This window comes from Leptonotus elevatus, chromosome 2, assembly GCF_054856555.1.
Source record: "Leptonotus elevatus isolate MCC_2025b chromosome 2, RoL_Lele_1.0, whole genome shotgun sequence".
Taxonomy (NCBI): domain Eukaryota; kingdom Metazoa; phylum Chordata; class Actinopteri; order Syngnathiformes; family Syngnathidae; genus Leptonotus; species Leptonotus elevatus.
In genome coordinates this window covers 28,323,773-28,341,309 of record NC_141240.1, presented here as the reverse complement: position 1 = coordinate 28,341,309, position 17,537 = coordinate 28,323,773, and the positions used below count along the sequence as shown (strand labels likewise).

General features: G+C 42.0%; 1 protein-coding gene across 1 annotated transcript in view; it reads left to right on the top strand.

Annotated features, from left to right (window-relative positions):
* The first annotated feature begins 6,482 nt into the window (after positions 1–6,482).
* nfatc2a (nuclear factor of activated T cells 2a) overlaps positions 6,483–17,537 on the top strand; it is a 25,905-nt gene continuing 14,850 nt past the window's right edge. Inside the window, 8 exon segments of the mRNA XM_086069472.1 lie at positions 6,483–6,647; positions 6,650–6,718; positions 7,783–8,701; positions 8,775–8,943; positions 13,114–13,316; positions 13,535–13,707; positions 15,552–15,692; positions 17,214–17,269. Of these exon segments, the coding sequence (XP_085925598.1) occupies positions 6,593–6,647; positions 6,650–6,718; positions 7,783–8,701; positions 8,775–8,943; positions 13,114–13,316; positions 13,535–13,707; positions 15,552–15,692; positions 17,214–17,269 (1,785 nt within the window). The 5' untranslated portion in view covers positions 6,483–6,592.

Genomic DNA, 17,537 nt, shown 5'->3' with positions numbered 1-17,537 from the left:
ATCCGTTTGAAAATTTTACATCTTGCCCATTAACACTTTTTTTTTTCCTCTGACACATCCCAGACCTTCAGCAATTAGGAATCCACGTATGATATCAAAGGGTGAGTCATTTTGTTTTAGTTTTAACATTGGTAATGTACATAAAATATTAAGAGCATCAAAATGTTACTTTTATCATTACCAAAAGATTAATGGTTGCTGTAGTTACATATTTTTATTATTTTATTATGCACCACTGTATAGAGCAAAGACCCCGCCAGCCCCCCCCCCCCCCCCCCCCCCCAACCCAAGTAACTAGCAAGCCCCACCCCCAGTCATCATCATCAGTCACCTCTGATATCACAAATGGTTATAAATTCCCAAACTCAAACTCCAAAATCATGCAGAAAGTCTTCCCCGGGGAGTGGAAACTCCTCCAGCAGCACATGGAGGACACTTTGTCCAAGATGTGGACGAAGTGTGGACTCGCACGAGGAGCTTATTATGTAACATCCAGTCAAATAAAGCAGGTTGGTCCGTTTCATCTCTGGGGCCTCAAGTCAAGATGAGTGAGTTTTCCATCCGGCTCGGAAACAGAATTGCGTTCCCAATGGAAGAGAACAAGCCGACGCACCGCAAACTGTACCGTGGTCGTGATTGGAGTGCCTACGGATGACGGCATGGAACCATGTTGGATTTGCGCCTGATGCCAAGTGTTTACATTGAAATTGCATTCAATCCCTGCGATGGTGGCCACCAGTGGCTCTTTTAGCTGTGAAAGCGTTAGATAAAGCAGTACTAGGAAGTAATTGGCTTATTCGAGTGAGATCTTCGTGTGGTGGCGTGGCTCAGTGGTAGAGTGGTCGTCTCCCATTCGTGAGGTTGTGGGTTCCATCCTCACCCCTGGTGACCATGTTGAAGTGTCCTTGAGCAAGACTCTCATTCACTGCCATTGACTGCTATAGATGTCAAAAATTCATTTAAACTCTATTAGTTTAACATTTTTTTCCACTTTTGCTAACAAGATTATGAAAACCTAGGAAAAAAAATATTATAAATTTAGAACAGATATTAAATGTGTCATTAATCGTTTGTTAATTAGTGAAGTCATGTAATTCATTTTTTAAAATTAAAAATAAGGGCCATTGAATCGTAATTAATCGCATGATAATTTAATATCTGTTATAAATGTACAATAAAAAAATCTAGGTTTTCATAACAAATTTAATGAAATGAAAAAAATGTTAAACTAATAGAAATAGTTCACATGAATATTTGACGTCTATAGTCGTCAATGGCAGTTACGGGTAACGTTGTAAAATTAGTTTAAAATGATAAAATACTTTTTGCGGGTCATCGTTTGTGATATAGCTACGCCTTTAAACTATTAATATAGGCCCATTACTTGTGCTATTTCGCTATAAACAGTTTATGCTTACAACGTTGGGATTGAACGTCAGAACACACCCTCCAGTTCCTTTTTATAATTCCGCACTTTAACGGCCGCAACCATTGGGGAAGACCTCCAGATGTGTTTGGTTTCCAGTTCCCAGAGGAGTGCAAGTGAACAAAATACCTTCCGTTTGTGTGTGTGTGTGTGAGTATAAGCATTAATACCTTTTTGCTTCCTTACCAAGATAACGTGTCAAAGTTATGAAATAGTTGTGGATGGAGGTGGAAACCTGGAGCAAGCCTCCTAAAGGGGGAGGAGGAATAGTGGATGGATATTGTCCTCCAAAGAAGGAAAATCCACAAACGAGCCAGCCGCTTTTCCACTGGACACTTGAATTCTTTTCGCCGACATGTGAGGATCGATCAGAATCCCGTTACATAAGCAAAACGAGTTCCATCAGGATGTATGGAGTTTCCATGTTGATGGAACATCTGACCTCACACACTTTGGAAAAAAAAAAAAGAAGAAGGAAAATGTTCTCAGAGGATCTCAAGTTGTGGCAGGAAGGAAATTAGATTCCTTCTTGCACCAGGACATGCCAGCTCAACAAGCTTTGGATTGATTTTTTCAACATGTCATGACCACTGAACAAAGACTACCGGTATTGCTTGCAACTTAAGGGATTTATGCTATGTTAACATGACAATCAAGTACAAACCTGAAGTTTTTCACTTTCATTTTTGAAAAGCAATCCCTGTTCACAAATCCGAAAAAAAAAACTGTTACATGCCTGCCAAGCCTGTAGTAAAGAGAAAAGTATCAAAAAACAACAACACTACAACTGCAAGGTATTTTCAATATTCTTCGTCGATGTAAACGCTCCGCTCCTAAAGTGTTAAAACAATGACAACGATTCCTTTGGGCTGCAAACATTTGGTTCATCGTGACAAATCTTTTCTTTTCCAGGCATTTACATCTGGATCTGATAACCCACCAATTTTTCATATGAAATAAAAGCATTAGAATATCTGACTGAGGGGTCCTATTATATTGATGAGCTTTTTCCCTCCATAGACTGTCCCATGTATCATGTGCATGGCATGTAAAGTAACCCAAATGGGGGCAAGGCTTCTTTTTTCCACATGTATTTCTTCCCAAATATTCCATTCGACATGATTTCCATATCCTTTTCTCACTGATTGGATTGAAGAGCGGAGGTCCACATGTTACACTAGGAAAAAAAGTCAAAGAGGGCAATGCTGTAACCCAGACAAGTCGACCTCAGTTTGAGTGAGTTTTACAGTGACGGAAAGTGCCGCATCAGACAGAGTTCTTTGAGACAGAGTTGAAGAAAACCGAGGGGGAGAAACGGACGTGCAAACTGGGCCGTCTGGACACCAGCAGGTTTTCCTCTCTTAAGCGTGTGCCATATTCATTTAGTATATTCATAGTGTGAGTTGTATAACCGTGCGGGGCGAGTTCATTTGGATGCTTGTTTGGTCAAGAAGTCAGCTCATTTCTCAAGGTCAAGTCTGGCCTTTTGGATTTAAAACAGGAAGTTACTGTGACTCATTTTTTTTGTTTTTAGTGAAGGCAATACTATAGGATTGTAAATGGCTGTGTATGCATACATACGAACATGTCTCGCACAGACAAGGACTATCTAAGATGAGTCAAGTTAACCTGACACTGGATAAGACTGAGTAGGCCCGACGAGGATGTAAGTACGACTGACAAGTAGCTAGAAGTGATTTGGCTGATTTAGACTATATGACTGACCAACACGTTCCACCAGTAACTAGAACAAACTAGACTGCAGCATCAGGCTGAATGAATGTAACTCGGGCTGGCTAACAGCGACTCGACCAAACCAGTACTCAAGCAGCATGCACCTGTGGCCTAACTGGCATGTCCAAGGATTAACTAGGAGCTAATGATGCAAGGTAGAATTGTCTAGATGTATCCTGTACTAGATAGGTCTGATTAGCGCATATGAATAATTACTAGCTAATTAAATCATTCTGACTAGAAGCAGCAATTGCACCGGAATTGCTCTGAGAAGATCAGACTAGGACTAGACTAGGAGTAGAGCGGAACTAACTCTGACCAAACAAGTCTCGCCGGACTGGCTAATAGGGGTGTGCCCAAAAATCGATTCTCATTTAGTACGATTCAAAATCGATTTTAAATGTCACAAAATCGATTTTATTTAAATAATTTTATACTGTCTTGCCTTTGTCTGTGTGTGCCTTTATTTGGAACGCTGTTCATGTTGTACCCGGTTTGGCCATGGAGGGGCAGTGTGGTTCCACGCGGTCTAAAATACTGTTAAATTGTAGCCACATTAGAGAGTAGAAGGAAAAAGTCACAATCAAGTTATTCCAATAAAAGTTGTTGTTTTTTGCAGTGTGGAGCCGTTCTTTTGAGTGATCAAAGTGCCGCGAGTAGCGCGCTAATTAGCATTAGCGAGTCAGACTGGAGTAGATCATTACAATTCCTTGCACATCTATAGATTGAAGCAAAAAATATTGTCAATCAAATCATTTTGAATCGAAAATCAATTCTGAATCGAATCGCAGACCCAAAAATCGGAATTGAATCGAATCATGAGACATTCAAAGATTCCCACCCCTACTGGCTAACGTGTCAACTAGCAGATACTAGAATTAGAAGTAGAATGATAGACTTGAGTTGGACTAGATGTGATCTAACTCTCCCAGAATTGAACTGATTTAGAACCAAATTGGTCCGGCCGTCACAAATGACAACAAACTAGAGATGAAACTAGCAACTAACTATCTTCCTGAATAGGGTTGATTTAGGACGAAATGGGTCTGACTATCATCACATAGTTGGATAAACTAATGAGCAAAGTGCGTACTAACTAAGTTTGATTTAGGACTAAATTAGGTGCAGTGGTTAGCACATAGGAACTAGTACTGACTAGCCTTGACTACCAATGCCTGAATAGGACTAACTGTGAGCAACATAATTGACAAATATAATATGAACATAATCTATTTGGACGAGGCTGGCGAGTTCAAGCCGTGCGTCGCGTATCTTTGTGTTGAAAAGGAAGTGGTTAAAGTTACTCTAACATCCAAAGACTAAATAGACAATTCCATGATGAGTATCTAGTAATCAAAGCGCATAACCGGAGCATCCCACTTTTGTCACTCACTGGTGGTGATCCTTCACAGAGTCCCGGGGTCCCACAATGAGGTTCTTGTGCGCTACTGTCTGAGAGAAAGCCACAGAAATGCTTTGGCTCGGGAACGGGAGACGTCATGGATTCCTGAGTGTGGGTCTTTGCAGGAAAAGCCCTGAGTCTCCCAACATGGAGCGGCTCCAGGTTTCCATGGCGAGGGCGCCCAAACAGGAGGAAACACTGAGGGAATCCCGTTATTTTACAGCATTGCACCATTATAAACACTCAGAGCAGGGCAGGGAAGTCGCTCTCGCTACTCCAAAGAACAACTGGCCGGCTGAAACGCCATCGATGCTCCTTCCTCCCAACACGGACCAGACTTTTTACAACTTGGATTTTTTCTTTGCCTTGTTTGCCTTCCCTTTCAGAATTTTTTAACTGAGAAACTAGTTTGCCATGCTTGTTAGACCCGAGTGACTTTTTTTTGTTGTTGTTGCAACATTTCTTTTTATTTCTTACTTCTTTTTTTTTTGGGTCTCCTGATGTTTAGAGGAACTTGGAGGCTGGCCCAGTACCACACCATGAGGTCCATGGATCAAGGTACTGCTCAAGTGTTGTGATTCTATGGTAATCAAAACATTCTGATTATTTATTTACATGTTGCTGAATCAATGCAAGTCTGTAATGCTTTGACTAACAGTTCACTAGTGAAGTTATTTGCTGAAACGTTTCTATACATGTTAATTTTTTGAGCCACAGCCAAATACTTTAGGAAATTTGTCATGTCAGAGTGATATAAATGTACAATTCTTAAATGTTGATACTATATTTTAGTATATGGTTAATAACATTTATTTAGCTTTTCTTTTTCTTTTTTTTGTCAAGTCAAACACCCAAGATTAGTTCCCCCATTTTATGTACAGCACATGATGGATCTAGTTTGAAAGCAGTCTTCTGACAGAGGACAGTCCTGATCCATTTATTCCCAAGAAACCACAGGGTCTGTTCGACTAGGATGGGGGGCACTTTTATTTGAAGTTGTAGAAATTATAGTACTATACTGCACTTGTATGTTGCTATGTTGCCAGCTTGTGTCAATGCAGCGTGTCAGACACCAGAATACAGCAGCACAAAGTAAAGCCTGTTTCCAATATCAAAAAGCAGCCAGGGCTGTCACATTGCAAAACGATTTTATATTATTATTATTATTATTATTATATTTAAAACCTCTACAATTCAAATATTGTTTATATGAGCATGACTTTATTTATGTGTGCATTTGATGTAGCCATAGTTTTTATATATTCCAACCGATATTTTGGCCAGAATCCAAAACATTGGGATTTTTTTTAATTGCTTATTAATAATAATAATAATAACTGTTATTATTATCATCATTATTATAGCAGATACAACAAATGCCCAAAAATGGTCGTCACTGTCATTGTGGAAAGATGAGATTGTTGTTAAATGTAATGAATGTAATAAAATATGAGTACTGTCTATTATTTAAATACATATTCGTATTATAATTAGGTATGATATTAAATATAATGTTAAATGGCCTACTTGTTTTGGCTTAATCTAGCTATAATACCCACATGAATACAAAGAGACTAAAGCAAATGTGTGTCGGTAATGAAAAAAAAACGAGGATTGATATTTTCTTGAAAAAAAAAAACTAGTAAAGTTTTTTCACGAACTCCTTGTAAAATTAAAACAGTGCATCAACCTTTACTAGGCTTTTTCAAGTAAATATCACGCCCCTTCGTTTTTTTTTTCAGTACCCTATGGCACATGCCAAAATATATTACACGCCACTATATGGCGTATGTTATGTAAACCTTGGCGGAGGTTCCAAAATACTAGAGAGGCGGGGGAGGGCGGGCCTTGTGCATGACGTGACAATAGTTCCGCGGTCACAAGCAAACAAGCGAGACAGGAAACATGCGCACTCCACCTCCCCGATGAAACAGTTTTAGTTTTTTTATTTTTGGACTCCTGAGTGCACGCTCTACTTGCTCGCACCCCCACCCCCTTTTCGTCCCGAACCCGGAGTAGACGTTAGACAGATGAGTTCTTTGTACGACCAGAACCGCTTGGAGGAGGAACTGAGCCGGGTCAACTGCCCCTGGACTTTGAGTACTTGTTTGAATATGAAGCACCTTGCAGCAGCGAGGCTGAGGGAGGACGTCAAGGTTTGTGAGCAGATTTTGGCGCCATTACAAGACAACCCACCCCCACCCCTTCTCCACCGCACCATCACTTGGGGCTTTATGGGCCCCAATGTGCGGGGCTGTAGTTTGTTAGAGGTTGTTGGAGCTAAAGGGACAGATGCAAAAAAAATGAATAATAATAATTATAATAATCATCATGTCAAGCGTGCATTTCCCTGTCAAACAACTAATAGCACAGGACAGTGAATCCAAAACTTTACAGCACAAAATAAAAATAACAATGAATTAACTGAATGTTCAAAAACCAAACATTTCTTAAATGCAAATGTCGAAATTCAGGAGCAACTTGGGGCTCAGTATCGTCCTCAATGACACTTCAACATGGTCACAAGGGCCAGAGATTGAACCCACAACCTCTGGGTTTTGGAGACGACTGCTCTACCACTGAGCCATGCGGCCCAGTGTCAGAATGGTTTACATAAACAATGGATTTGTTACTTGTGAATTACAGCACCAATGGCTTGGTTGCCATGTCTGCCACCTGGCTGTTTAGCCAGGCATTGCTTTGGTTGCGAGTCAATCACAGGATGCATCTAGTCAAGCATTGGATTTGTTACTAGTCATTTACAGGGCACATTTAGCCAAACGATAGATTGGTCACCAGACCCACGAAATTTGTTTTGCTAATCAATCGCAGATATGCTATGTATTTGGTCTCCAGCCAATCACAGGGTACATCTAGGTTCACCAATTGTGGTCCTCGAGGTCTGGAGTCCTGCAGGTTTGAGATGTTTCCGGCCTACCAACACATCTGATACTAAAGATCAGGACCGTTATCAGGCATGCTGATGAATGAAACATCTAAAACCTGCAGGACTCCGGACCTCGAGGACTGGAATTGGTGAACCTTGATGTAGACAAATAATACATTTGTTGCTAGTCAACATATCCTGCAGCCAGACAATGGATTGTTGCCAGTCTGGCAGAGAATGAACGTAAGAATGTAAAGGTGCAGTTACTTTGAAATGCATCATGATTGTATATTGGAAATATAAATGGTGATATTTGTCTTCCCTTCCCTGCAGAGGACCCAAATCTTGCGTCTCACAAAGTCCTCAGTCCCATTTCGGAGCAAGCCTTCCCCCTGGAGGAGGTTTCCCAGTATGCGATCAAGTCCTGCAGCCGCTCCTACATTGAACACCAGACAGAGGTTCTGACGGGATATGATTCCCAGGAAGCTCGGAACTACCTGGACAGTACGCGGCCCCCCGGCTTGGCCTTGAGTCCGCGCATCGAAATTACGCCATCCCGGGAGCACTACAGCCACTCTCGCGACTCCCTGCAAAACCACCACACAAGCGTCAACAGCCCCCGACCCACCCTGACCGTGCCCGGACATGAGAACCTCTCCTACCGCGAGCCCCAGTGCCTGAGCCCCGCCAGCAGCAACTCGTCCACGAGCTGGCACTCGGAGAGCTACTCCCCCTGGGCGTCCCCCTGCGTGTCCCCCAGTAGCGGGCACAACCCTGGAGACCTGTGCCCCCGATTACAGAACATCCACACTGGCTCGCCGCGCACCTCCCCGGGCACATCGCCGAGCGCCGGCCTAACTGAGGACGGCTACCTGGGAACGTGCTCGCCCTCGCCGCGCCCCAGCTCCCGCTCCGCCTCTCCGCAGGGCAAACGCACCTACGACATGTACAGGAATCCCGCTTTGGTGCCCGGCGTCCGCTCCCGCAGCCCCTCCCCGCAAGGTGGCCATGTGGATCACAACATGGGGGCCCACTATTCACACAGCACCTTGCCAGAAGCCATGAACGGTTTCAGTTTGCCCTCTAAACTAGTCAAGACTTCCAACCAGGTCTACACTTTGTATCCGGAGCATCACGCCGATGGGAACTACTTGGTGTCCTGTGACCAGGACATAAAAACCAAACCTGCTCTGGAACCATTCTTTGTCATCCCTCCCATCTGGTCTAAGCCGCTAGTCTCCAGCATCTGCAGGTTAATTCAAGAAAATGCCTTGAATGGTATGTGTAAGTCCAATGTTCTAACCCGTGCCCTTTGTGTCCCATAGTATCCCGTTGGCGTCGCTCCCCCCTCTGGAATGGCCCATGCCCAGCCGCACCGACCACTATGAGCTCCATATTGAGGTGCAGCCAAAGCCGCACCACAGAGCTCACTACGAGACGGAGGGAAGTAGAGGCGCCGTCAAGGCCCACACGGGAGGACACCCCGTGGTGCAGGTACCGCCGCAAGTACCTTTAAATCGGCTTTCACATAAAGCGCCGCAGATTATACGAATCGCAAATACACAAATCTCTCCTCCATCGTGGGGGTTACCATCCAGACCACCCCCGCAGTAAGTGAAATCCGTCATGTAGAAACATCCTATTTAAATACGCTCTAGTAGAGCTCAGACTCGCACCCAAATCTCCGTTCGGCAATCATTATAACATCAGCGAATGACGGTTTCGATCAGTTAGCATGTTGCGCTGTTCCAAAAAAAAACACACACATCAAGTAAAATTTTATCTAAATGGTGAATGGAGTGCTCTTATATTGCGCTTTATTTTTATCGTCTCATTCAAACGTATTGGTGTGTAGCCTATACCAGCGCGTTAACACAGCCGGCGTATTAATTATCAACCTATGGAAAGTGCTTTCCTTTTTAGTTTAAAATGATTTACCTTAATCCCCAGGATTCTGCACCATCCCCTGGCCACTGGCAGAAGCCATAATGTTAGTAGTTTTACTCGTCTCGTCCTAGCTAGCGCTAAGCTAGTTCATCCCTCCGGTCCAACGTCCAAGTTTGCAAACTCCTTTTCGTTTGTTGCGAAAATTGCAGCAATGCATGCTTACACTGCATATTTGGTATTTAATGACTATTAGCTGGCCACATGTTCCTATATGCAACTACTTCCGGACATCCGCTGAACGCGTCGCGACGTAGCTTTCACGCGTGTACACTTGCCATGTAAACGTGAGCCATTCAAACATTTCTCTCTTGACGACAGATTTCTATGACATGTTGCGTGACATGTATCTTGCGCAACAAAAGTTGTCGTCACTGTGTTCGGCTTGCTTTAGGGTTACGTGCACGTACGTGCATTTCTTGCCTGGTTACGCAGTGCTACTAGTTTAGTCCCCACGAGTTCATCAATCTCTTCTCAGAAGCATTTTCTCGGCTGCCCAAGCAACTTCAAATGCACTTATTCTCTTTTTTTTATTTTTATATATATATATATATATCCGCCACGCAGCTTTCAAGTGGCTGAACCACACAAACGAGCTGACTTCCTGTGCCAGTGCTTTTTGGGTCACATTTCTTTTGACATGTCAAGAGATATTGATAGCGGGCCTTACAGTTTCAACTCTTACTTTTTAGCTCAGGTTTAGGCTGCGAATTGGTCAAAGTGGCATTTTTTGGGAATTACATTTCTATATTTTTTTCTGCATGGTTCATAATTAATTGATTGTTAAAAACTCAGTGGATTGTGTGCTACAGTATTGATTGATTACAGTGCAAGACCGAGCTCTGCCGTAAATAGTAAAAACAGTCCTAAAATTGTCAATGTTAGACCTCGGAGTTTGAACATAGTTCGTTCCTGCGAAGTGTTCAAAGTCCGAATGGTTCAACCTCCGAAACTTTTTTTTCCCATAGGAAATAATGTAAATGCAATTCATCCGTTCCCAAGCTCCAAAAACAGAAAATTCCTATTTATGTTTTTTACATTTACAGTACAGTATTTAAACAATAAAACTACCTTACCTTACCTGTTGTGGTGTGATGGTATCAGTGGATGATAAATGCCATGTTAATGCTAGCTTTAGTTCAGTGCTAAGTTTGTGTATTTTTCATTGGGCATATTGTTAGACTACTAAGCGGTCCTCGTGCCAGTATTTACAGAAGTAGTCACGGTAGTTACAACGGCGCGATAATCTCCTTCGTAAATCCACTGTGGTTCGTAGCACTGTATGTTGTTGTTTTTGCTGCCACTGGCACTGTTGTCTTTCTTTGGGCCCATGGCGAATAAAATTGTTGCGGAAAAATCAAAATGCACTCGCAAGTATGGAGCACATCCGGGAGTATGGTACGTTCTGGTACTTTGCTTGGGTGTTCGAACTCCGAAAATGAGTTCAAACCCTAAGGCATTTTTTACTCCCGATTTTTTGGGTTGAAGTTTGATATGTACGAGTTCCGAGACTTTCAAACTCCGAGGTTCCACTGTGCTTGAAACCGTAGCTTCACCACTATTATTCCAAAAGAAAAAAAATCATTTTAAACTCATTTTGAAATTGTTACCTTTTAAAATGAATGGCTTACAGATGATTTGATTTCCGTCACTGACGACCTCTGTGCAGGCAGCATGAGTTCAGTTTCAAAACTTCCCACACAGTACTTGTGTGAGTGTGAATGTTTGTCTATCTCAGCATGCCCTGTGAATAACTGGCGACCAATCCAGGGTGTAATCTGCTTTTCGCTCAAAGTCATCTGGGATAGGCTCCAACTACTGGCCGCATTGAACAGGAGAACCGGGACAGGAAATAGACTGGGGGGGTGATGATTTTATTTTGAAACTTTGATTAAAATTCGGACTGTTGGGCCTTTGACAAAGGTCAGTGCTCCACTGAGTCCCATTCAGTCCCATTCTCGTATTCTATTTATGTTGTTCTTGCATCTTTTCCACACTGGCCAAAGGCCTCAGGTGGGTTCTGCCTGGCTGGACACGGCTGCACTCCTCCACGTTGTCACTCCTTCCTCCTGTCGTCCTTGCACCCTTCCCTCCATGTGACCACCACCGTGCTTTACTTTTCCTACCCCGTGCTCAGTCATGACTCACTGCTCCTGCATGTCGCCGTGACAACCGCCCGACTGCTCATGTTTGCGCTCAGTTTCTCCTCTGTCCACTCCCTGCGGTTGCCATAGCTACTGGCCGTCGTCAAAGATGTTACAAAGATGTGAAATGTCATCCTCCCGGGACGAAAAAGTACATTCTCCTGTCTTTTAAGCAGACATATATAACTCATAATAGGGAGTGTCATTCTAAGAAGTGTTCTTGATTTGCAATTGATTTTCTATTGTTTGCATATTTTGTGCACATATTCTAGTTGGCTATAAAAAATGAATTTTTACAAAAAGGTATTGAAATTAAATTCTCCCAATCAGTTTACATACCATAAAAAGTGGAACATTTGAATTAATGTGGCAGCAAAACCAGAAGCTATAAAGCAACGTCAGCTGACTTGGTCACACACTCTGACCCCTTCCTTTTAGCTAGCTAGCTAGAAGGAAGGCTAGTTTGTTTCTGTAGAACAACTCATCTATTTGCTCTCTCTGTTATGCCCTAAGATATAGATTCCGTTCAGTGATGTTGTTTAAAAGTAGAAATCTTAGTTCACGAACTGTGAAGAAATATTTCCCATTCAAATGAATCTGTTCTAGTCAAGAAGTTATGTTTACCTTTTTGCATGGCAAGACGTGTGATCAGCAACAAGCACTTTTTTTTTCAGGTAGCCACACCAACTAGAGTTGTTTGCCAAACATTTTACCTTTCTCTGTGTGCTCACTGGTTTGCCCTCGCTGGTTGAGAATGCTGCGTGCGTCCTTTTTGAGACAGCTAGTTAGCGAGCGCACTAAGCTAGCTGACTAGCTTCGTTTGAGTGTTGAAAAAAAGTGTGATTCTAAATGTATTATTATTATTATCATTATTATTATTAAAATAGTATACTGTCGATGGTAGATCACAAACACCATTCTCATGTTTAGCTAGTTCCTTTACTGTTCATCATATATAATAATAATAATAATAATATATATCCAATCCATCCATCCACTATCTGAATATAATACTAATTATTATTATTACAATGATTGTAGTATAGTAGGCTTTCTAATAATATTGTCGCTATCAGTTTTCAGTGTGCCAATGGCAAAGAACGGAGCTAGTGTTGGCACAACTCAGCCTTCCGCATCCATGGGCCGAATATTCTTGTTTGTAAACCAAAATTGTTCCTGAATACACGGTGCCTTTGTGATCTTGGGTTCCACTGCACTTTTAATCAACATTTATGACAAAGCAGCTTGAAGAAAGAACACTTTGCATCTGGGTTAGCTATCTACTGAACTAACACAAAAAATACAGTAGAAAAAAACCCAGGTGATAAACAAGTGGAAACAACACAAAGTAACCAAAGTGAAATGCTGTAGTGCCACAATTAGACATTTGAACTCTCTTTTGGCCTGTCGTCAGATTTGTCGTTTTGTCATTTTGCAAGACAGTTTCACTTTTATAAAAAGCAAACAATGCCAGGCACACAATCGGTTTAACGTTTTGCATACACTTGCTTACCATGTGGCAATTAGTTGTTGATCGTTGTGCAACTCAAAAACCCTCTTTGCTGTCTTCCCGCAGTTGCGCGGCTACAAAGGCAAAGAGGCGCTCGGCCTGCAGATTTTCATCGGCACGGCGGACGAGCGCATTCTCAAGCCGCACGCCTTCTACCAAGTGCACCGCATCACCGGCAAGACGGTGACGACAAACAGTTTTGAGAAGATCGTCAATGGAACCAAAGTCCTGGAGATGCCCCTGGAACCAAAGAACAACATGAGAGCAATGTGAGAATATCATCAGTTCTCAAATTGAAGACTGAATTAAATACAAAGGTTGCACAAGGTGGTTAGAATTAGATCTCTCTTTCACCTTGTCCGTAAAAAAATTACCGTAAGCGTAATGATTCATTTCTAGCTTGACATCTACTTCGGCTACTTGCAACATTAGCATCCCAACACGCCGACATTGAACCAACACTGCGTTTATTCATTCCGTCACACAGGATCGACTGTGCTGGTATCCTGAAGCTGCGAAATGCCGACATCGAGCTGAGGAAGGGCGAAACGGACATCGGGCGAAAGAACACGCGCGTCCGCCTCGTGTTCCGCGTGCACATACCTCAACCCGGAGGACAGCACGTCTCTCTGCAAGTGGCCTCGCATCCCATTGAGTGCTGTAAGCAAAATGGACTTTCTGTCTCTGCCATATATTTTTGATCGTCCAACTGCCACATTCAAATGAGCTTGGAGCGCCGTCCAGCAATCAAAGATGTCTTTATGCTGGCGCGGCAGCGTGATTTACTGTGTGTTTGCTCGACTGTGTGAGTGCAGCTTGGCTACATCCAAGTATGTTTACACAGCCTTATTAAAGCGACGGGTGTAATCAAAACTCAAACAAGAGCTTCTTTTTTTATCCAGCTTTGCTAGGAACACAACATTCCTGTTAGAGCAAATTGGGGCAACAAAAAATTCACATTTACGAGGCGTCATTTCCTGTCTGTTTTCTAGCCGGGAAAAATGGCGTCCTACCTGTCTGCACGCATGGGCGTCATCGTTATCCTCCTGGGTGCACGAGGGTTCAAAGGTTGCGGGGGTTGTTTGTTGTCAAGTGCAGTTTGCCAATTTTGTTTTTGTTGCATGTTGAAGAAGTGCAAGAAGAGGAAGGGGCACATTACACAGCAGTAGTTTTACTTCTTTAACATTGAAGCGACATTATTGTATGATACGCCATCTTGTGATAAGCAAAAGTGCACATCTATTGTTGCCATAGTAACATCAAGCTGCCTTTATTAGTGTACCGGTGATCCTTGATTTAAGGCGTTAGTTACGTTTATATGTAGCTTGAATTAGTACAGAAGTTTGTACACTTTACTGTCATAACTTTAAAAAGTCTACACACCCCTGTTCAAATGGCAGTTGTTTTTTTTATATTAAAACTGCCACAATATATCGTCGTCGTCATGTCACGATATTAAAAACAGCACATCTGTTAAAAAAGTCGGATTGATTTCCATTTGTGCAGTTTTAGCACCTTCTGGTGGCTAGTTTTTAGTGCAGTTTAATTTTTACAAGGCATGTTTTGGCCCTTTTATGTTTAAAATCCACGCTAATGGTCAGATGAAGAGGAACATAATATGCTTGTGGAACTCAATGTGTGCCTCGATATATATATATATATTATATTTATATATTTTCTATTTATAATATTTTTCATTGCTGTTATGTACTAAAGCACAATATTGTGTGTGTGTTTTTTTTTTAGTTTGAGCTCATTTTTCTACAATATTGTGGCCTTTTTTGTATCGTCAACCTCCCCACAATATCGTGATAATTATCGTATCATGAGCTTCATACCGTGATAATATCGTGATATTTGGATATCGCTACATCCCTAATGAAAATGCAACCATGATAAATCATTTCGAAATTTTTCCCATCATTAATGTGACAAAAACATTTTGGGTTAAATCATTTTTTCAAAAAGATTATAATTAGGGAAATTAATCAACAAAAATAATCTGCCTGCTCAAGTATTCACACCCTCTTATAACTGGGTAGCAGTGTTAACCGCATTCAAACTTATGCTAAATGACCATAACACTTTTCCCCACAGATTTTGTTATGGTCCAATGGAGCCAGGGTTAAACTATTTGGCCATAACTTCCAAAACGTATGTTTGCTGCAAGCACTCGTTACCAACAGAACATCAACCATGTCCACAGACATTTATGGGGACATGTCCTGCCAAAATTATTCATACAAAGATAAACAGTAGACGTATTTAACTTAAAGTAAGGTAGTAATGTCTGTAAACAATCAACAACATTTTAAAGGAAGTAAAGTGAAGCTAGACTTCATGTATAAGAACTCAAAATACCTGTCTGAACCTTTTTGGGGGGAAATTGATGACAGAGAGGTTTTTATTTATTTATTTTTAAATATTGATGAATGAAGAAAAAAAAATGGCTTCCAGGCAAATGGCACCAAATGATTTTCATAAGAGACGTGCCTACCTTGCAGCCCAACGTTCAGCGCATGAACTTCCCATCGTGGAGAAGCAGGATTCGGACAGCTGCTCGGTTCTGGGAGGCCAGCAGATGATTCTGAGCGGGCAGAACTTCAGCGCCGATTCCAAAGTGGTTTTCATGGAGAAAACGCAGGGTGAGTGGCATCATTTCACATTCTCAAGTCATTTCCCGTATTCGCTCGCTCGTTCTGCAGTAACTGCAACAAGAAAGGGATTGCTGACTCGGAAAGTCACTATTAGCCTCACATTTTCACTTTATCTGTGCGACACTGAACCCATCACATCCTCTTGGCTTTTTCTTCCTCACAGGCTTTCCATGATGTCTTCACAATAAATGTTGCCTTTTATAGATGCATTAGCAAGAAATCAGTGTCATTAGGGTTCGAATCATGCTCGTTGTGGTTCGCACTGCACCAGCTCCCTCAACTAAAATGACAGTTAAACACACAAATCTGATCTCAACCTTTTTTCCACAATGGCTTTCCCTGCCGCGTGTTACGACATGCAGACATGGAAAAGGAAATCTTTCGGAAAGGGATTGCCGGTGTTGTGGAGAATTTTGTGTATGACATCAAATTGTGGACGGGTACAACTGCGGAATCCCTCTGAATTGGAGACAGCTGCGTCTGTCTGGAGCTCTGCCGGCGTGTGCGATGCCGGGACCAACCCCCACCCGCTTTTCTGATTTCCACTTCCTCACATAATCACGTCCAGAGGGGCGAACAAATGTCGGGGTCTCCCTTAGTGGAGTTACAACACAGTGCAAACAAACTCAAGTGCCAAGAGAGAAGTCATAGCGAGAGAGAGTGGAGTTGATGTTTGAAAGAAGTTGGCGACGTGCGTGGAATCCCCAACAACTCCCACCTCATTTTTCCCCATCTGTCTAATTTAAGCCGTGCGTTTTTAATTAGCATGCTCTGACAAAAGGGTTTCCCAGCTACATGAACATTCGGAATCATTTTAGGGAGCGCCACGTGTCAGGTCGCGTGCTTTCACGTTTACGCTCGTGTTTTTTTCTCTGATGACGCTTACGTGGCAGCCGAAATGTGATCTCAAATGAAACTTTAAATGACTGTTGATGCGGAGCGTAATTCCCAGTCTTCCGGAGCCGCGTCTACGCTAGGCTACGCTTTTTGTTCCCGAATTTAATACAGTTGCCAGGTAGCTTGGTAACATGATGATACAAATAACCCAAGGATCAAGAATTTTACTTATGGAGGCAAAAAAAAACGTACAAATAATTACTCCCTGTACACCGTACACACAAAATTTAGCTATTTCTCATTTTACCATTATTGCCTCTGCGTCTCATGGACATTTTGGAGCAGGGTGAATTTTAGTACTTGTGTGCACTAAGCAATTCATATTCACCGCTTTCCACTGGAGTTTTTCTCCATCATGGAGTAGAGTGGATGGAGCTGTCTATTATGTATAAGGTCGACTTACACCTTCCTCTATAAACCAGGAAGTAGCCTTCAAAGTCAAACAAACAAAAACAAATGCATCATTCCATTTAAGTTTCCTCTTCTATTAGCAGTTTGGCCTTGGTAGAGGCCGGCACTCAATTGAAATTTTGCTCACTTCAGACTTCAGATGAGTCAAAAATGCATTTAGGCTGGATGGACTTGTAACCAACTCCTGATTTCACCTCTCAGATGGGATGCAAATTTGGGAAATGGAAGCGACCGTGGACAAAGATAAGAGCCAGCCAGTAAGTATGACATCACATTTATGATGTAGTGGAGCAAGTCCATTAAAACTCGTTCACTGCCATTGACGGCTATTGACGTCAAAATCTTATTTGAACAATTTGTATTAGTTTACATTTTTTTCCACTTTTGTTAACAAGAGTATGAAAACCTAGAATTTCTTTATTGTACATTTTGAAAATATATCAAATTTATGATTAATCGTGAGTTAACTATTGAAGTCATGCGATTAATTACAATTAAAAAAAATTAATCGCCTGACGCGATAAA